Below are 22,547 nucleotides of genomic sequence, written 5' to 3' on the forward strand. Positions count from 1 at the left end.
GCTTCCTTACAAGATATATTCTTCTTTATTCTCTTCTGTCACTCGTATATTCTCTCCACCTTCCTTCAACTCATGTGTTGTGAGTTTTCCCAGAATTTCCATGTCCTGAGCAAAGTACAATTCAAGCTCACACTCCTGTAGGTTGTTTTCTCTGGAGTAGAGAAAAGAAAGGTGAAAACAAAACATACTGAGCTTTGTATACAGTCATTCTAAGTTTGCAACTAGGTGAAAGCTTGTAACATAGAAAACATTGCAAATTAACATTACAGTAACATTCTAAATGAATACAGCACAACAATTATGCAGATTTAATAGTTAATGCTTTTGAAAAGAAAATAATTTAGCACACTTCTGATTTTATCCTTAAAAACAGAAATATGATGCTTAACAATGCAAAAAAGTAATTTTTATATATGAGTAACAGTCTGTAATGCAGAAAAAAGTTACAAAATGAACAGAGATCAAAAAACTTAGTTTAAAACCAGACCCCTAACAGACAGAGTACTCAGTAAATTCTGAATAAAAGATCTACAAAAGGAGTCTGCGGGTGTTTTTTGCATTGTCACAACTTTCTAGAAAGCAAGTAAAGATTGTGAACACAGCTTATTTTTTTAACTAGTACAAAGCAGAGACCATTGTCTGGAAAAGAAAAGGATCCAGAGAAGAGGCACTTCACTGATTCTGGCCAGAAAACTTGCACACACAAAACTGGGGTTCTCTGTATTACAGATGAAACAATGAGACACTTGGCAATGAATTCTGAATAGAATAATTTTACCTCAAAGTAGAATATAAAAAGAGAACCCACTGATAGAGATTGTACTTCTCAGTGACCAAACATGATCAGAAAACAGCAGAGGTTGGATAGTACACTTTCTGAACATAGGTTTTAAAGAAATGAAGCACGCTACAGATCATTACTTCTACACTGACAAACTCGTGCTGTGGAAATTCTATTTTTCAAGAGTCTTGGTGGTGCAGCTACATGGGCTAAGAACAATGAAATGTTGGGTACTGTTAGTTGTTTTTCTTGTCCCCGAGTCCTCAAAGACTTCAGAACATTCCCCTCCCTTTGTCTGTTACACTCCCCTCACTGACAAACCTATGTGGAGAGGGAGCAACTGTAACCATCATCTTGTGCTCAGTCTGTTTTGTTGATGTACTTCCTGTCGCTGTAAGACAATCTCCAGCATTTAATGCTGGATATTACATGCATTGTGCATAAGAACTCCATGCATGCGCTACTAGTAGTATAAAGCAGCATGCCTGCTTCAAGGGATGACTTCTAGCACCCCAACCTATCCTCCGGATTCCACCAGACTGTAACTGTGGCAGTAATCCTTCCCACCAAAAAGGACATCTGTCAGTTAGCTACTCATACTAATTACTCCTGTTTAGCCCTCTAACATGGACTTACTGTTTGAACTTAGAATGCCAGTACTGCAGCTTGGCACATTGCCACTGCATCAGCAGACAGAGCTATTCTGACTAAAGTCTCATCCCAAAGCATTTGTGCTTGCACAATGCCCTTATATTTGGGGAATGTTTCACTCTTTCAGGACTAATGAATTTCCATTTACAAAAAACAGAACCAGAGTGGAAAAGTTAAAGGAGAAGAAAGCTAAGTTTAAGCTGTTTCCTCTTCACTCTGAAACTCTGGTTTTGTTTTTTTTTTTTCAGTGCTGTTACAAAATGGAAAACAAATGGCATATAGACAAAAAAATGAATTTTTAGTCATAGCAATAGTATGGTATCTGAATGAATTTTTTTTAGTCACAGCATTAAGATTTTGAGGACTTTTTTTCCTCTGCTTTCTCAAGGAAGATTAATTCCTTCTTTCAGAGCACAGCTTGCCCAAATGGCATTTATAATGATACAAGCCCATTTTATAAGATGTATTCATTTTCACTGTAGGGAATGTCTCTCCCTTTTGTCTACAGTAGTTCAACACATATCTTTAATTATTTGTGAAGTCTGCACAAACTTTTACTGCTAAGTATGGCCACTAGGTCTAGCAGAAGGGTAATCACTTTTTTTTTTTTTTTTTTTATCAATAATATGTGAGATTCAACAAGTTCCATATTAAATTTTCTGACATAATTAAACAATGCCTTATTATTGCTTTCAAACTTTAAGGTCAAGCAGACTTTATAAATTGATCGGGGACCTAAAAAGCTATTCAATTTAGACTTCATTTTATGACTGTAAATTTGTAAAAACAAAAACATATTTTTCATTGTATATCACATAACTCTGTGAATCCATCAGAGTTTTTGTTGAAGTTAGGTGTGAATTTATCGTTTATCAGCGATATCGCTTACCAGTACATGTTCATGAATGCAGAAGTTAATAAATAATATTTTGTTGAAAGTATCCTAATAAGATTTATTTGGGTTACTAAGAATGGTATCCCAGTCTGTTTTCTTAACTGTGGAACTTATTGCATCATAGTTTTCATTCATAAAATCTAGAAATGCTGATTTATTTATGACTGAGTTTGTTTTACCTATAGATTAAAGATGAGAATATAATAGTATGTGCTAATTACAGTGGGTATAACCAAATAAGAGGTACTGAAAGATCCTAAGTCTGTCTGTATGACATTTCAGGTAGTGTCACCCCTAGATGGACTACTTAACAACTATTCCAAATTGTTTTGATTAACATAGTCAGCTAGTATTTTAAAACAGTTATATGATGTTGAGTACTTTAACTAGACAACAAATTTCCCATAAGATCTGTATTATTACTGGGTGGCTGCAGTGGTGCAGCGATTAGCATTGTCACCTCACAGTAAGAGGCTCTCCGGTTCGATTCTTGGCTGGGGTGCCTTCTGTGCGGAGTCTGCATGCCTTCCCTGTGGTCACGTGGGTTTCTTCTGGGTGCCCCAGATTCCTCCCACATTCCAAAGACATGCAGTAGGTGGATTGGACACTCTAAATTGGCTGTAGGTGAGAGTGTGTGTGCAAGTGTGTGGTATGAATGAACTACTGCAGCAGGGTTAGCCACCCAGTGGTATAAACCTTGGCTCGAGGTGATTGTCACTGCTGAAGTGACACCCCAAACCCATGTGCAAAATGGGAAAAGAGGTTGAGGATGGATGGATAGATCTGTATTATTACTGATTTTTGCATCCCGGGGTTAAGCCAAGAAGTCCTCATACTCTGTATAAAACAAAGACAGTTTACAATAGGTTCCTATAACATTACATCCAATATCTCTAAATTTACATTTGGATTCTTGTTTTTTTTAAATCGATACCACCATGTGTCCTACAATACAATGGAATTTGCAACACGAATTTTGCATTTTTAAACTAAGATTTTAGTAATGGCACAATAATCATCATCTGCTAAGCACAAAAAATAAAATCTAAACAGCTAATTTTATTGCTGAGACCCTAGACATTTAGCAAAGATTTTTTTTTTTTTCTAGTCTTGGTATTTTTTACTTTTTGTCTGCTTGACTGTGAACAGTCCTAAAAGAAAACATAACAACAGAATCCTTGGTTTTTGAATTTCAGGCAGTTTAAAAAATAAACTATTGGGATAGAAGTTTTCCTGTTAAGCATTTTATACACAGAATGCAAAGCACTCTAGCTCACATTTCATTCCAAGGGACAAGCATGGAATGCCCTGTCAACAACACAGTGCCCTTAGCCACTGACTGAATGTAGTTTTGTTTTCTTTATACGTGTGTTGCCATACAACCACATCATGCTGCATATCCAAGAGATAGGATCTCCTTTGATTGCTCTCTCCTGGTATAATTTCTCTAGGTCTTTTGGGTTTCTAATACCATGATGAGAATGGACCCCATTTCTAAGTCAGGGTATGATTAAAATTCATGAAATTAGTATTGTCTCAGTCTTTTATGTTAGCCAAAAGTGCTCTTTGCAGCATCCACAATGTGCCCAGTACTGATTCCTTCTGTAATTCATACGGAGTTACATGTATTGGTAACATATGTAAGTATTACTGTAAATTCTTTTCATTAGACCTGTTGCTACTACTAACATTAGAATTGCCTGGATATCTTTCTTCCACATTGATCTCATTTTTGCCAGAACATCCTGGTATTTTATGACTTTATATTTTATATACGCAAGTCACTAATCAATGGGTGCAGTAATTTCAATGATCAATGCTACTTTTGTCTTTCTTTTTCTGAACTATTATATCTAGTTTTCTCACATCTATTTTTGAACTGTTGGGAATGAGTGATCCCATGTGATAATTTCATCACTCTGTAAAGTGCTTTGTGGTTCACTTTTCTTCTCAACTACTTCAATACTGTTGTGTTTGCAAAATCCCCAATGCAGCAGTCTTACAATATTATTGTGCCTTTAAGTATCTGCACCCTCTGCCATGAGTGTATCACACCCAGCAACAAGATGTGCAACTGTTGACATTTCTTTTTTACAGAACTTGTATTTGCCTTTTTCTCCCACATGTATAATGGACTTTGTAAACCAATGTGCATGTAAGTCCACTATCCTGGGTCACCATTATTAACCTTTCATCTTTTGGTTTCAATTCACCTCCAGGAGATCTCTGTACTTGCCACAATATTTATGTTTTTTCTACATTTCTTTCCTTGTCATCTGATTCGTCTCCTTATATTCTTTCTTTTGCTTTTTGGCATATTCAGTTGCTGTCTGATTTTTGTCTTCTTCATACCTCAACTCTCTAGATTTTTGCCTCATATATTTGATCTGTTCCTCATAAAATTTGTGTTTTTCTAACAAACCACTTAGTATTGAAGTCACTAAATAATGACATACTCGAGTTTCAGCCTTCATACCCTTTAAAAATGCATGCTAATGCAAATCTTGGTATTCTACTAACTTTCTAAGTTTACAGCAGCGATATTTAAAAATTGTCCCTATTTTTGGGCCTTTGTCTCTCCCATTATTTTAGGCTTTGCTCAGACTTCTTGCACTAAGAAGTTGAGAAGTATGATTTATTTCTAGTCTGATGTCACACCAGCTTCACACTGAAATACTTCTGCTAAACTAAGTAGAGAAGTCATCTTAGTCTTCTTCTCCTCATGTGGTAAAACTTTCACTATGTTTAGATTTGGTGATATTAGCCGATATGTATGTAGTCCCACGACTGCAGATGTATACATGTAATCAGTTTTGAGGAGGCCCACATCTCCTTTAGAAAGGGAAATATATAATCTCCATACACATTGATTTTTACATATCATTCGATAAGCATGAAGCATTTTTCTTATTTTTCTGTTCAGCTGATCCAGTACTTTTTGGGGTCAATTAATCACACCAAGACTGGAAGATAAAACAGGAAGAGCAAATTGGATTATAATCTGGACTTTACTCCTAGATGTCAAGGCAGTTTTCAGTATAGTTTTAGTTTTCTTAAGTATTTCTTACTGAGCTTTATTTGTATATATGTTTAAGTTTTACTGCTGATCATTTATCAGCTCCCAAATATTTATACACTCCCTCCTGCTTAAGTTTCTTTATATCACATTCCTGTCCCAGAATGACATTTTTTGGTGTTGTAGTATTTCTGCTTTACACATTGGTTTTGTACATTAATCAAGACTAAATGCTTTTCCTATATCATATCTGAGAAAATTTTAACCACTTGCAGTTGTGCTTTCAATGCCTCATCTGATGAACTAGACAGTTAAGTCATCCACAAAACTTAGATGAGAAGTCTTTAAACAAGGTTGTTTTCTGGGAGCCAAATTGTAATCATGGCTTAATCTGTTAAGTAAACAGCTTAACAGGTTAAAGGCAAGATAAATCAGTAAAGATGACAAAGAGTCATCCTGAAATATCCTCCTCTGAATTTTTATCGCTTGGCTAAAAATTTGCCCTTCGTCATGACTTAACTGCAAAGTACTTTGCCACTGTTTCATGGTCATTATAATGCAACTGATCAATGTAGGGTATATCTTATGCATCTGTAAGCGCTCCTTTATCCATAAATATGGGATGCTGCCAAATGCTTTTTTTTTTGTAATCTCTTCATGACATACAGAGATACTTCCCCTTTTCACAATTCTCTATTATAGTTTTATTTAGCGACAAATTATCCTTTGTTCCACATGACTTTCTTTTCTTACCCTTTTTTCTATTTCCATAATTGAGTTTTTTCTAAATGACTATAAACTCTGTCTGCATCAGTTCCAGTACATAGCTTGTATATTGTCAGAACGTTACTGATTTGTAGTTTTTAAGATGGCTTGCAGTTTCACTGTTAATGAGAAGTATAATTTTTCCTATTGCTAACCAGGCCTGTGTCCTTTTGGGATGCACATATAACTAATTCTAACTCAAAAGTTAAATCGTTCTGTATAGGTGTTAATACTTTTAGTCAAAAGTTAGGTACTGCATCTGGGCCTTGAGTTTTCCAGTTAGAAGCTTTTTCTTAATTTTGTTTAAGTTTTTCTTGCTGTTACTTCATCCCATTTTATATCCTCTACATTAGAGCTCCTTAATATTTCTTTTAATGCTTCTATCAATTCAGCATCTTTGTTATGATGTTAAGGGTCTTCATAAATATTTCTCCAGAACATGTTCATTTCTTTGGGGGTTTTTTTGGCAGTTTTTTTATTCTTTTTGCCATTTCTTAGTTCTCCATATAAAACCGTTTTGGGTAATCAATGAACTGCTTATTTTGTACCTTTCCATTATATTTATCTGCATATCTTCTAAGTTTTTCTGTCTGTGCTATTTTAAGTTTATTATTTGCAATAGTGTACAACAGATGCTGGTTTGTTTTGATAGTGTGCATTGCTTTTACTACGTCTATCTTTCTAAGTATTTTTGATGATCTTTTTCCCTTCTTCTATATTCTTCAAACAGTGATACTTCTTTGTCTTTATAGTTTTCTCTGTTTGATGCTTCCATGGTTGCATTTTATTTCTTCCCTTCCTTCCTTTCCCTTATTGCTCTATGTTTTTGTGGTAAGGCTTTATCTGTTATTAATTTAGATGCAAAGTAATATATCTTACTTATTTCTGTTACATAAGAATTTCTCTTAACCATCTTAATTATTGTGTTCATCTGTGTGACGCCCGTGCACTGTCCCAGTAATCAAGGAGCCTCAATCCTCACCACTAACACCAGTGAGGGTCGTCCACATTGGGAAGGATAACAGACACATAAAGTACAATTTCCCTTAAGAACACACAGAGATCACAGTCAGTCTGGGGCTGGTTTCTCCCTTTCTCTCCAGATCCCCAATAAGACTCCCCACTGGCACAGCTATAGAGTGGGGGTCCTTAGCCAGGGTGCAAAGCCAAGTCCTCTTAACACTCTCTCTGTCCAACCAGTGCTTTGTGTCCCTGCCCAGGTAGCTGACACACACACACACACACACACACACACACACACACACACACACACACACACACACACACACACACACACACACACACACTTTGAGCTATGATTTACATACAACCACACAGACACTCCTGGGGAAGGCTGGCACAGGTTCACTAGCTGTGCCCCTTCTGTCCAGGCTATAAGGTAGTAATCACTGCCACCAGGACCCTTACTTATCAGCTACTAAAAAGGCCCTTACCAAAGGGTGTCCAATTATTACTGTGCAATATTATTATCCAAATGGTAAGTGTGACTGAGCAGCAAGGCTTATTTGGAGTGGGTTTGTACAATATCACTAAATACATGCAATGTACTCTAGAGCTTAACTTATCTCTACACAAAACAACCACAGTTGAATGGTTTAAAAATATTTAATAATAAATAATAAAAACACAAGACAATACTTCTTACTACACAGTGCTACTCAAGAGTTCAGAGATCACAGGAAAATGCTTAAAATAATACAGTAGAATAGTCTGACATAAATATAGAAAACAGCTAGTCTAGATTTACTATTTTCTATATATTCCTTAAGAGAAACACGAAAGTCTAAGATCCTACTTACATACAGAAAGAGCAAAGCAAGTGCTGGTGCGTGGTCAGTTCTGAAGACAAATGCAAAATGCTCTACCTCTGTCTCTGAGAAAGTCCTTTGAATTGATAGTACATCCTGCTGACTCATTTTAGATTACATCATTCTTAACAATTCTCTGGTTTCCCAGGCTAACAGAAACTCTACATTAACATTTCTTAGTAAGCTTGCACCTGGTCAGGAAACTACAGCAATTAAAGACATTATATATGTAAAATCTAGCAATTAACTCTAGTCTCAAAACAACAGAAAGAATCTGCCTGTTCAGACACCATGGCTCTGAGCCCTCAGATCAAAACAGTCATAAAATGCTTGGCTTATCATCCTTCTTACAGCAGAGTGCACTGTTGTTAAATTTTTGCAGTTCAACATCCACTACAGAGTTTTTACATTTAAGAGAACAAGCCTGTGGCTTATAGTAATATTTACAAATGACAGAATTATCTACAAAATGCTATCTAGCTAGGCTGGCAGCCATCACATATCTTCACAATCTGTTTTACCAAACTTTAAATATTTTGGGTCTTATATTCTTTAATCTCTTTCTTTCATCAATTTCGATATGTTTATCCATCTCTATTAAATTATGCAGCTCTTTTTAGGATCACTTTCTTCTAGACCAGGGGACTGCAACCTTCCCTATCAAAAGAGCCATTTTGGTCTTTCTCCTACCAAATAAAATTCATCTGGAGCCACAAAACATATCTGACCCACAAAATGAAGATAACACAGTGTATTAAGTTTTATATATAGTTATTATACAACATATAAACTTTATAAGTGCAATATTTAAAATCCATCCCTATTTTTGTTCCTTTGTTGGGATTTTTATTGGGTTCACTCGATTGGTGTGTGTGTGTGAGTGTTACCTTTCATCCTCTTACAGCAAGAAATCTGGACAAAGCCATAAATAATGGGGGAGACAAAAGCCCAAAAATAGGGACACTTTTTAAATATTGCTCTTACAAAATTAGAACGTTGACAGAACAGGTTTTGCATTAGCATGAATCTTCTGAAGGGTATGAAGTCTGAAGCTCAAATGTCTGCCTATAGTTTCTGTCATCAGGTCTAAATAATTTGCCAACAGTTTGCCAGAAAACCACAATTTTATGAGAAACAGACCAAAAATATGAGGCACAAATCAGGACATTCTGGGAAAACATGTACAGCTGAGAGGTAACTGTGTATGTGGACAATGCATGTTAACAGAAACAGTGTTAGTCAAGCAAGTTTCTAAGTTTATAAGAGCAATATTTAAAATCTGTCCCTATTTTTCTTCCTTTGTTCCCTCTATTTGTGTCTGTGCCCAGATTTCTTGTGGTTAAGAGTTTCAGAGGTATGGTGGAGAGGTACAGAAACCTTTCAGGGGATGCTGATGCTGCCAAGGAATTGCTCGATCGCTCTCAGTGTATGTGGAATGCATGGTAAAAGAAACCATGTTATTCTAGCAAGTTTATAAGAGCAATATTTAAAATCCATCACTCGATTGCTCCCAGTGTGTATATGTGTCTTGCTGCACAGTGTCCATTTTTTTCAAAGCTACAAGGAGCCACTGCAGAGGGATGGAAGGGCACCATGCAGCTCCAGAGCCACAGGTTGCAGACCCATGTTCTAGACTGATAGCACCTTCTTTGCTCTCCATTTCCTGTGGGCATTCTACAGAAAGTTCCAGAGCATCTTCCTGTGGCATATCCTCTTCAGATGCAGCCTGCTTCATCTGCTGCCCCTTCATATGGGAACTCATTGGCCCATCACTCTGCAACACTGCCTGTGTCAGAGTTGCCACTGTTTCCTGCTCCTTCACTTGCTGTGCAACTTCAGCTGAACTTTTGTACTAGTCTCCTACAGAAGGTTCCACAGCATCCCCATGTGGCATGTCTTCAGATGCTTCCTGCTCCACCTATTGTTTCTCCTTAATCTGGGGATTCACTGTTCCATTATGCTGTGACATTACCTGTGTTAGATTTTCTACACCAAATCCTTCACTTCTCAGATGATCCATAACTTCAGTTTATCTATGTTCCCCTTTGTTTTCTTATTTTAGGCATTGTGAAATTTTCCATGTCTGGATGCCTTTGCCTGTATTTCTCTTCAAATATCTTTGGTGCTTTTTTATATTGATTAGTTTTGCTTTTTCCTTTACATAAAGATTGCACCATACCAGATATACTTTTCTTTCCCTTCTCCATATTTTTTCAGGTCTCCTGCTCTACTTAATCTGTGGGCTCATTATTTTACCATGCTGCGACATTGCTTGTGCTGGATTTTTTACATTAAATCCTTCACTTTGCAGATAATCCATAACTTCAATTTTTGTTTAATGTTTACCATACTAATCCTCTTTACTACATTCTCTTTTTTTGAAACAGCCTTTTCTTCTTTTCAACCTCTGATTTTTGCAGTTTTATCACTTCTTATGAACAGCTTTTTAAAGCTTATTTCACTGATTCCAGCCTTTTGTTATATGAGTTAATATAATCATTTAACATTTAATTTATTTTAATCAGCTGTGAGCACATTAGAATTATTGGAAGCCATCTCTTGTACTAAAAGTGGTGCTTGAACTGCTTTTTGCTGAACAGCTGCAGGATTCTTCTCAGTCAGTCTTTTCTCTTCACCTTTAGTAGATGATGATTCTTTGTCACAGCATTTTACTAAAACTGGCCATAGTAGTAGCCTCAACAATTTATTTTTTCACACTGGGAGAACTGAAGTCAAGCTGTTGATTGGTGTGCAGCCATCTTGGATGTCTCTACATTCCTCCTTTATTTTCATATTTTTTGTATTGTGAAATTTTCCATATCTAGGTGCCTTTATCTGTATTTCTCTTTAAATATCTTTGGAGCTTCTTTTTGAATTGATTAATTTTGCTTTCTCATTTCTATGACTAGTGTACCACATCAGATCTCTTTCTTTCTCTTGTCCATGTTTCTTTTTTTATACCTATCAAAAATCTCTGGATTTTGTTCTTTATATTTTTCTACCTCCTTTGTTGTTTCTTTTTCCAGGCAACCCAAAATTTCTTCATCTATGTGAGTAATACAATGTCCACGATTACCCTTAAAACCTTTTTCTAACTTAGATGAGATTACTTTAATTTTGGCCCCTGATTTGCCTGATACTGACAAATACATATTTTAAAACTCAGTGAGTTACATCCCTGCTTCATGTACAACTAATTTTCTAATGAGTAGGATGCTACTGGGGCTGTTAGTTCACAGTATCTGCCATAGAGGCCTTGCATTATGGGCTGGTTTCAACTTTAACCCCAAATATTTTGTTATTATGGACTGTCCCCATTGTTACATACAGCAAGTGGATTTGAGTATCCTTTTACCGTCACTGTGAGATCTGTATAATGCATTATATGCATTACGTTCTGATTTTGTTGAGCATATGGATTTCTGAGGTACTAGTGAGTCTTTTATGGGCATATTCGTCTTAACTTTTGAATATGAAAGAGAAGATATCTGCATACATTCACAAGGTGGGGTTTATCCTCAATATTCAGGACATGCTTACATATCTCAGACATACTATCACAGTAAGTACAACTCCTGTGAGCATAAGGATAAGTATCTCTCCAATATTTTGAAAGTTAGCTGCCTCTTGACACTGTACTAACTCTAAAGCAAGATTCTTTCTAGTAACAAAAAAAAGAGCCATCGATCAGAGAAATACACAAAGCTACTTACAATTTGATTTTACCTTTGTCAAAGGACTATTAAACTGGTACATTTTGTAATGAATATTCTTTTTAAGCAATCCATAGCTGTGATTCAGAAAGGGTTACTGTGAGTGGAAACCCTAACAGAAATGGCCAACCACTCACCATAACACTTGCCAATTCAGAGACAGGCCCATTGCAGTGATTTTACACAGCTGGTAGAATCACTATGTTGGGCCATCTCCATGGCCATACAACATACTAATGAGGCATTCTGTGGGAGAGGCTAATGCCAATTAGCCACATTTTCTCCCCCAAAACACATGCAGGAAGGGATTGTCAGTGGTGAGTGATTCAAAGTCACTCAGCTGCATAAAGTAACATGGACAAAATGCTGCAGTCCCCCATTATAGTTTATGTGAGAGACCAGACTGCAGGTATGGTTAAAGTAGATAAGCAGAGATGTAGTGGTTGAATATTTGTATGTAACTCTGTATGTGTGTAACAGTGTTTGTGTATGTCTGCATAGATATTACTGGGCTCAGGAGGTGTGTGTTTGCCTGACTGGCCACAACTGGGGGTTTAAGTAAGGGATCAGTAGTGTGTGCCTGTGTGTATAGGTGAATTGGTGAGTGTGTCCAAGAATCTGTTCAAGTTGGGGCAGTGCCATCCTGACTGAATGTGAGGGAGTTTCTGTGCCAATGCAAAGCACGGTAATTACAGCAAAAAAAGTTCTGTTTAGTATAATGTGGCTGAGTACTGTACAGCATACCTTATCAAGCTACTGCTGCTACTTGATAAGGTAAGCTCTGTAGGAAGCAGCTGCCTTATACAGAAGTGATGTGTAGCACTACCTACTACAAAGTGTCACCTGTAGTCCTGAGTACAAAAGAGTTTGATATGAATTAGCATACGAGATGCTGCTGTACAGCATTCTAGAAAATGGGACAGTGATTGCTTTTGCAAAGTACCACATTTCAGTTCTTTAACAGTAACCCACAGTGGCATACCAAAAACAATATGCAGAATGCATTTACAATTTTGTGTAGTATCTTTGTGAATATCAGGGTTGAGAGTCTTTCAGTATGGTCAGACTATTTCTACCGAACAATGGCAAAACAGTCAAAACTGAGCAATCAAAGTAAAGTTAATAAATTGGACTCCCCCCAACAAGTAACATAATTTTGCTCCAAGCACCTCTAGGTCTTTTGTCCCCCCTCCCCAAAACAAAAATGTGTAGTCTTAAGGAAACTGCAACCTCAGGGTATGGATCTGTTTAATAAAATGTACATCACTGATTCTGATACCATATACTGTGAAGTAATAAGCAATACATGTTGAAGAAAATGGTCACATGCAACTGGTCTCTATTTTTCCTTTCAACAGTCTTGATATACCCAATGAATGCTACATCTTGTAAGAAGTCAAGGAAAATAAGAGTTTTCATTTTATGTTTGAGAAACTGCCTGTTAACCTCTGTCTTCAGGGTAACATATCAGGGAAGTAAAAATAAAGGAGTCAGAAATTCTACTTGTTCCTAAATGAGTGAGGAAACTCTAAGAAGCCTTAAAAAAGTATGCCTCAGTTCTGCATGACAAAAGAGAAGTCATCATGAAGACTTCTAATACATCTGAGTTTTGGGAGGAAGAAGAGTAAATACAACAGTAATGAGTTAAAAGTTTCACATTTACTGTGACCTGCAAAAAAATTCATTGTTTGTCAATTTTTTCTGCTTGATCCCAGAAGATCCTGCACTGTCTATGGACCCTTATGCAAATGAATTAAGGAAATGAACCAAAGACTATTAATTTAGTAAGCTGCCTGATACATGCAAGACAGACATGTATGTGATATTAGAAATGATCAGAGATGAAACAGATTACTTATACTTATATTTAACATTAAATAAAATTACTGATGTGTACAAAGCAAGTGTAATGACCTCATTGCATAAGAGTTAATCAAAGACTATGATGGTTGTAGTGTGGCTTATGAGATGGAAAACTACAGTAAAAATAACTTACAACATTTTTGACTAATCTGAGAAGAAGAAAAACACAATGCAGAAAGACTTGTGCAGCAGGTTTGACTATAGGAATAACAAAAATGTCTTGCTATTAATCAACTGTGTAGATGCTCTGGTAAAATAAATCATTTTACTTAAGTATGGAAAGTAAATGAATTTAGAGATGAAAAGATTACACCTACTGGAATAGTACTGTAAAAATGAATTATTTGTGGTTATGTTATGTGTTGAAAATGAGAGTGTGAATACTATACAAGGAAAAAGTACAAAAAAAGCAGAAATCAGAAAATTAGTTTGAAATTTGGAAGGAAAAACTCTGTGTTAATAACGGATGTACAGCTGATTGACAAGACACAGAGAAACATGTAATGTTAATTCAAACATTCAAAACATTGACACTAAAAGAAGGCAACCCAAATCAGTAGTTGTGTAAACTGCTTATTTATTGTAGTCATCACATAAGTCAAATGACAAGAAATTATTTTTGTGTGAATGCAAGAATAAGAAAAAAATATTGAATTCCAGAAGGATGATACATAGAATAAACCAATATGTTCCATCATGTGACCTGCCGAAGGCTTGGCACGTTTAAAAAAAATCACACTATGGATGCAGAATTAAAGTGTGGTTCAGAAAACCTTCAATTTGATGACTTACATAAAGAGTAAAAAAAAAATGTACTTATAGGTTTGGGCTCTTTGCCAGAACTGTATCATACTGAGACTGCCCTTATAGTGTTGCCTGTGCTGAAACCTCCTTGGAAAGGTTGAATACCTATGTGGGCTAGAACCAAAGATGAGGTAAACTGTTTGGAGAAAACAGATGTGAATCAAAAACAGCCTACTAAATGACTCGACAGCAAGATTACTGTAATGAACAACATGACAAAATATCTGCATAGATCCAAAAGACCTGAATAAATGTATGAAAAGAAAGTATATCCACTTCATACAATGGAACAAATCATTTTTGTCTGATGCAAATCATGCAAATCAGGCGGCTTGAAGAGGAAAGTTTTAAAAAATATTTAGTTTCAATTTGTTTCTGGAAAGGTATATATTAAATAAAAAATTCAAGATGAACAAGAGCAAATGTAAAATTAGAGTTATAAAGCTGGGATAATGGATTGTCTTTAACTGTAGGTGGTTTGAAAATAGACAGTGAAAAAGTAAGAACTATGGTGGTGCAGATACATCAACCAGGGTACCAACATGTTCTGAAGAGATATCAAGGAATGATACAGTATCTTTCAAAGTTTATTTAAAAGCTGTTTAATGCACGTTTGCCACTGAGAAGTTAAATATACTATGTAATTGTACTGGTGTACAGAGCAACAACATATTTGAAATGCTTAAACATTTAATAAATAATGCACCCAAAATGAACTACTCTGATGTGTAAAATTCAGTCACATTACTAGTACTTTCTATTGAGCCACTCAAGAGTGATACTGGTGCAGTGATTTTTGTCAGACAGTAAATCAGCTGCTTTTAGGTCAAGAACCTTTACAAAATGAAAGATGAGATACATTCAGGTAGAAAATCTGCTGTCTGTCATAGTGTATGGATTTAAAACATGTTTATGGGACATCCAAAATGATGGCAACAACCAAGAAACTGATGCAAGGATTTAAGTTCTTGCACACACAAAAAAAATCTGCAAATAATGTTTCTGAGACTAAATAAGTTTTTATTTTATTTAATATTAAGTGTGAAACATAAAAAGACAGAGAAATGCACACAGAAGATATGCTGAGTCATTTACATAAACCAAAGCAACAAATGGATTTGACTGTGGAAGAACTTGTAGTGAACTGGATAACTCCACAATTATGATGATTAAAGAGAAACTGAAAACTGGATAATAGTATATACAATGTGTTTTGGATATGTGAATGCTTTGAGAAAAAACAAAGAAAGTCTGACCAGAGCAAAGCTTCTGTCAGGAAAGAAATAACCCCTCTTTTTTGTTTAAAGAAGAAACATCCATCTTTATACAACATTTGATATTGAAACCAAATAAGGTAATGGTGCCTAATCAGTCATGGAAAAAAACTTGCAAGAATAAAATTCAGATTTTGGAATCGTGAAGTAAACAGAAAGTATGCATGATGTGATATACTGGGCAGATGTCAATAGAAGCTGAACAAGAAGTTTGACACAGTTCTACTTGCAATGTACATAATAATAATAATAATAATAATAATAATAATAATAATAATAATTTAAGAAAACAGATGATTTCTTAAGCAATATATGGAAGACCATGAAATAAAGTTATAAGACAGTCATTTCAGTTTACAGACTGTGTTTAGCATATGCTATTTTTGTTTGCTGAGGTACTGAAGGCAGTGGACAGCAAAAGTGTCAGCGTTATTTATGCACTAAAAGGTGTGTTTTCAAGACATGAAATATCTGATGAGGACATCTCCGATAATGGTCTACAGTATGGAAGTTTGAAATTCAACAGATTTAAAGAGCAACAGGAATTTCAATATTTGGCCTTTGGTCCAACTCATGCACAGTCAATAGTCATGCTGACAGTAAAATTCAAACTGAAAAAAAATCAAAGAAAAGTTAAATCATTAACAGCTGTTACAGAAGTGTATATTTAGATATTTCTTAGAATATAGAAATGCTCCTTTATAATGTGTGTATCATGCAGTAACTCAGCTATTAATGGGTCTTAGACTACCAAACCCTGCTTCCTTACTTTAACTAGATGATAGGATTTCAGTACAATGCAGACTAAAAGAAAATCAGTTAAGTAAGAAGTTCTGCTGTGATAAAAGAGCAAGATTATTATCTTTTTGGAAAAAGGTAGGCAGACAGAGTGCAGAAAAGTTTGACAGCAATGCAGACAGAAGTAGTGGTTATGAAGAAATGTGTTTCACCAAAATCTTACAGTGCTAGAACTGAAAACACAGAGTTCCTTAGAAAAAATAAAGATGTCTGTTTAAAATAAGTCCTGGCCCAAAGAGACTGTGATGAACAAAATAGTTTTGTTCAATAACTGTCTTGCCACGTTGTGCATTGAAAAGTGTCTGCAAAGATATTTCAGATGTCTACAGAGACATTTCCACAGGCAGCAGTGGATAAGCCAAGAAGCGTTTATCTGAATCCAGAATATCCTAACAGCTTGGACTGAGTATTCTTGCTACTGTTCCTTGTATGTCAGCAAGAGAAGTATAGTCCATGGACCCTCCCAAACATATGAAATATGGTACATTACCAGGAAAGTCAAAAAAGACATGCACAGAGTAAAACAGACTAAAAAGCACCAAATTACGTTTTCCTTCATGTAATATGCTACTAAATGCTGTACTAACAAAGTATTTCAAGTCTGAACATCAAACAAAAGATGAAAGTAGAAAGACTACTGAAATGACCTTGCATTTTGAAAACAAAATATAAAATAAAAAGCTGCAATTTTGAAATATGTTTCTCTTCTAATAATGTAAAACCCTGAAACAGCCATACCATGGTGTAGAGGAATAAACCCTTAACCATGCCCCAGTTAACCCACGTGTGATTAGTGGTGAGGGCCTCCAAGATGCTGCAGGAAAGAATGGGCTCATCTATACTGGAGACTAAGGATGAGCAAGGGAGCTAATAGGTAAGGGCATTGACTAAGTCACCACAGAAGGATGTCAATACAGCATATGTCTCCAGTGTATGGCTTCCCACTGAAAAAAGTACAGAAATGTGCGATGAGCAACTGGAGTTACGGCCTAAGTATAAATACCCTCAGTAGCAATATGACATTGCACCGGGATGCTTCAGTCTCCTCTCTGGTGTTAGGAAAGCCCAGAAGGCCCAGTGAATGATGATAAGCACAGGTTGCAGCCCATGGTCATCTGTAGTAGAGAAACAATCCAGCAGAAAATGATGTAATGCCCTGAAATGTAGCAATAAATAGTAATAAAATATAAGATAACAAATATCTATATAAAATTATAATATGCTACTGAAGGTCTTGATACGCACCCAATAACTATTTCAGATCATGTGCCAGTAATAACTAAAATAAAAACATAGGATTATGAAATAAAAATGGGACGCTATCACTTTCTCACTTATCTGTTGAAAAGAGAGGAATTTAAGGAATGGATAGTGGAAATTATTGAGGAGCTGTTAGAAAAGATAGAAATTTCTTCTGAAAATATAGCTAGGGAGTGGGATAAAACTAAAGTGGAGTTTAAAATAGGGTGGAAATACAAGAAAGGGAGATATGATTAAGAAGTAAGGAATTACTTAGAGGGACTGACAGATGCTAAAGTATTGCAAAATAGGGGGAATCTCACAGAAAAAGAAGAGGAGCAAATGTGGAATGCTAAACGGAAAAAAAGAAGTTATGTACCTACCATAACGCTCCATGTTTGTTGTCCTTCATCTCGCCTTCCTTCTTGATGGTTGGGTTCGGAGCCGATCCTCGAGAGCTTTTACTGGCTTGAGGCTACCCCTTATCCCAACATGCCTAGCGGCAGCTACCCAGATCTTATTTGTAATAGCCCACACTAGACATATGTAGTAAGAAAAAAACAATTACTAAGCTCTTATGCCAAGGTAGGAAGGAAGGGAAACAGGACAAAGTATGGTTAACCAACCTGGTATATCAGCAGGAAACTCAGCCAGTGTAACCAATAAAGAACTCCTCTCGAACCTCCAGGAAGAGGGAAGAAGGGGGGACGCAAGAAGGAAGGCGAGATGAAGGACAACAAACATGGAATGTTATGGCAGGTACATAACTTCTTTATGTTGTGCTGTCCCATCTCACCTTCATTCTTGCTGGTTGGGACCGCATCCCCAGCATCTGGTTCTCAGGTTGCTCACTGGAACAAACTCTTCAGGACCGTGGAACCAAAGGATGCCTTATTCTGGGAGACCACATCCACTTTGTAATGAAAGATAAAGGTATGAGGATTTGCCCATGTTGCTGCTGCACAGATTGAATCTAAAGGCAATTTAACTTGGAAGGCAAGAGAGGTGGCTAAGACCCTGGTTGAATGTCCTCTGGGTCTTCCTGGAAGCGTCTTTTAAGCAAACCATACGAATAAGTGATCATGTCTGACAGCCACTTTGATAATGTCAATTTAGAAAATGGAAAAGCTTGCTTTTTGTCAGCAAAAGATATGAATAATTGGTCTGATTTTCTGAGGTCTTTGGTCCTGTGTATATAAAAACGTAATTGTCTATGAACATCCAATTGGTGTAATCTATAATCTGCCTTGTTGCCGTAATTGGGGAAGAACACAGGAAGCTCAATGGACTGATTTAAGTTATACTCAGAAGAAACCTTTGGCAAGAAAAAACGAAGGATTGGTCCTTAGAGAGACCCTATCTTTGTGAAAAATGAGATACGGCGGGCAAATAGACAAAGCATGTAATTCAGAAACCCATCTAGCTGAGGTTATAGCAACCAAGAAGAGAGTTTTCCAAGAAAGAAATTTCAAGGGACAAGATGCTGCTGGTTCAAAGGGGGGCAGAATCATTGAAGCTAAAGCTAAGTTTAGGTCCCGGGGGGGGGGGGTTCTCTTACCGGGGACTGTAAAAGTGTTGTACCTTGTACGAATGCTCTGCACAACTTATGGGACATAATGTTTAAACCCAAGTCTCCTATATGAAAATTGGAGATGGCAGCCAGTTGGACCCTAATAGTAATTGCAGCTGCCCCTTTTTCGAAGGTTTCGGCCAGAAAGTCAAGAATCTTGTGAACAGGAGCCATAAAAGGATCAATGTTCTTACTTTTGGCCCAGTAAAAGAACCTCTTCCATTTGCTAGTGTAAATCCTCCTAGTAGTGGGCTTGCGGGAGGACACCAGTATGTGTTGTACAGCAGGGGAAATGTTTGGAAGCCTGGCTAAGACTGGAAGTGGAGTAACCAAGCAGTCAGCTTGAGAGTTTGAAGGGATGGGTGAAGCCCGCCTGACTGATGCATCAGGAGGTCCGGAACTGGGTCCAGTGTCCAGGGCTCCAGTTGAAGATGATGGCAAAGACACGGAAACCAGATCTGATGAGACCAGTAAGGAGCAATGAGGATGAGTTTACAACCTAATGATTTTGCTTTCTGAAGTACCTTTGGAATGAGTGGGAAGGGTGGAAAAGCATATAGTAGTCCCGGAGGCCAATCGTGAACAAGTGCATCCCTGGGTGACTGTCCCGGAGGGGGAACTAGGGTGAAGTAGCTGCTGCATTTGTTGCTTAGGGGAGTGGCAAAAAGATCACTGCATGGCTGGCCCCATTTGTGGAAAATCAAGTCTGCAACTTCTTGCTTCAGGGACCACTCATGAGGCATGAGGATAGCCCTGCTGAGCCTGTCTGCTATCACTCTGGATTTTCCGGGAATGTGCGTTGCAGTCAGAAAACATTGGGAAGACATCGCCCATTGCCATAGTCGAAGTGCCTCCCGACACAAGGGGTAAGGATCTGGTTCCGCCCTGCTTGTTGATGTACCATACCACTGACATATTGTCTGTCTGGATTGCAATGATCCCTGTAGGTAGAGAGTCTTGAAGTGCCAGCAACGCCAGAAGCACTGCTCTCATCTCTAGAACACTGATGTGCAAATGGTACTTGTGAGGTTGCCACATTCCTTGGACAGTCCGTCCCAGATAATGCCCCACTACCCTATCTGGGAAGTGTCCATGGTCACTGTGCTACCCCGGATGTGGGTCTAGAAAGGGTCTGCCCAGAGTCATCTGGGGGGATACCAGCCACCATAGTAGGTTCTTTTTGCAAGATTCTGTGATCAAGATCATGTGTGACATTGGCAATTCCTGGAAAGATCACTGAGCGAAAAGAAGCCACTGTAGACTCCGCATGTGGAAGCGTGCTAAAGGAACTAGTGTAATAGCTGCAGCCATTGAGCCCAGTGCATGTAAGACATGTCTTGCCTGAACTCTCGTCTTGTTTATGAGAAAGGAAACTTGCTGACGAATGGTTGACACCCTGTCTAGAGGCAGTTTTGCTATTATGCGCCTTGTATCTAAGTCTGCCCCTATAAAGGTAATATACTGACAAGGCAACAAGGCAGACTTTTCATAGTTTATTGTGATGCCTAACTGGGAACAAGTCTGGATTGTGTAGTCCAGTTCCTTGATTAGTTGATGCTCGGTGGTAGCAGTGAGGAGCCAATCATCTAGATATGGAAACACCTGGAATCCTAGACGCATCAGTTGAGCCGTGACCACTGCCATACACTTGGTGAACACCCTGAGGGCTGTGGTGAGGCCAAAGGGCAGGGCCTTGAACTGATAATGACTGGCTCCCAGTCTGAAGCATAGGAATCTCCTGGATTGCCTGTCCATTTTTATATGGTAGTATGTGTCCTGGAGATCTATGAAGCACATCCAATTGTCCTGACCCAAGAAGGAAAGAATGGACTACAGTGTCACCATCCGGAACTTTGTCTATTTCACCGACTGGTTTAGCTTGCTGAGATCCAAGACTGGTCTCCAGTCCCCTGTCTACTTTGGAACTAAAAAGAACCTTGAGTAAGTTCCGGATCCAATTTGGTCTGCGGGGACTTCCTGGATGGCTCTTTTTTATAACAATCTTTGAACCTCTAGGATTGCATGATCCCGAAGACTGGGTGGAACATCTGGGATAGAACGTTTGTCTTTTGAGTGGAACTGAGAAAAGGGAATTTTGTAGCCCCTGGATATTATCGACAGTACCCATGTTTCCCCTCATGATAGACTGTCAGGCTGCTGGATACAGTGATAGTCTGCCCCCGACTGCCTCCAGAAGTGGACAGCCGGGCCTCCCTTCAGGAGTGTTGGAAGGGCCTAACAGAGAAATTATCTCTGTCGCCCTGCTGTTGCGGCCCCCCTCTGTTGCGAGGGTGGCGTCTTCCATTACTGTTTCCTCCTCTGCCCCTGGGGGAAAAATCACCACATGTGTCAGGCGAAGATTCCTGGAATTTTCGGAAAGTACAGTTGTGTACACTTACTATAAATGTAGATGTTCGAGTGTATTCATTGTTGCAGTCCTCACATATGGGTTATCCAGCTCCCGGTAGCCCTCAGTTGGCCCGAATACCAGAGTCCTTGGTATATGACATCGGCTGCTGCCTGTTGTAAAACTGATGTCAGTATGTCAGGTATAAAGGGTGGCAACCGACTCCATTTCCTCCGTTTTTCTTTCCTTAACTGTCAGGAGCCCCCAAAAGAAGGCTAATCCAGGAATGGTAGCACCCAGGACACGTCATACAAAAATAAAAATCTATAGTCTGTGCCTTAGAAAAAAAGGGGGAATGGAGGGTGGGAAACCAAGACTGCAACAGTGGATACACTCGAACATCTACATTTATGGTAAGCATACAAAACTGTACTATGTTCTTCGTGTTTCACTGTTGCAGTCCTCACATATGGGTTAATTCCCAAAGCCCAGTAAGGAGACAAAGGGGAGAGGAAAGATCACAGATTAAAGGTTGGTAAGGAGGCCCTGCAAAACTGCAGAGGCAAAACCAGCCTGGATTTAGAAAACAAGGGTAGACTGTAATGCTTTGTGAAAGTATGGACAGAAGACCAAGTAGCTGCTTCTAGAATGTCCTTAGTAGGCATGCCTCTCAGAAAGGCTGCAGAGATAGAGGCTGCTCTAGTAGAACGGGTCCTAACACCCTGAGGGGGATCCTTCCCATGCTGCAGGTAACAAAAGTGAATACAATGAGCAATCCATTTGGAGATGGTTTGTTTTGAAATAGCTTTACCCTGAGCCCCAGGAGCAAAACTAACCAATAACTGTTCAGATTTTCGAAAGGATTTGGTCCTGTCTAAGTAAAATCTCAGCTGTCTATGCATATCAAGAGAGTGCAGAATCCTTTCCCCTTTATTTTGGAGAAAGTTAAAAAATGTAGGCAGGTGAATAGACTGGTTAAGGGTTAAACTGAAAACTACCTTA

At 37.9% G+C, this 22,547-nt stretch overlaps 1 protein-coding gene across 5 annotated transcripts in view; it reads right to left on the reverse strand.

The window, feature by feature from the left end:
- Positions 1–22,547, reverse strand: part of WWP2 (WW domain containing E3 ubiquitin protein ligase 2) — a 1,859,587-nt gene that overhangs the window by 188,997 nt on the left and 1,648,043 nt on the right. For all 5 annotated transcript variants that reach the window (XM_044081781.1, XM_044081779.1, XM_044081780.1 and 2 more), the window contains one exon: positions 11–151. In XM_044081781.1, the coding sequence (XP_043937716.1) occupies positions 11–151 (141 nt within the window). The remainder of the gene's footprint in view (positions 1–10; positions 152–22,547) is intronic.

The sequence above is a fragment of the Protopterus annectens genome, chromosome 8.part1, assembly GCF_019279795.1.
Source record: "Protopterus annectens isolate FY-2018-M chromosome 8.part1, PAN1.0, whole genome shotgun sequence".
Lineage (NCBI taxonomy): Eukaryota > Metazoa > Chordata > Ceratodontiformes > Protopteridae > Protopterus > Protopterus annectens.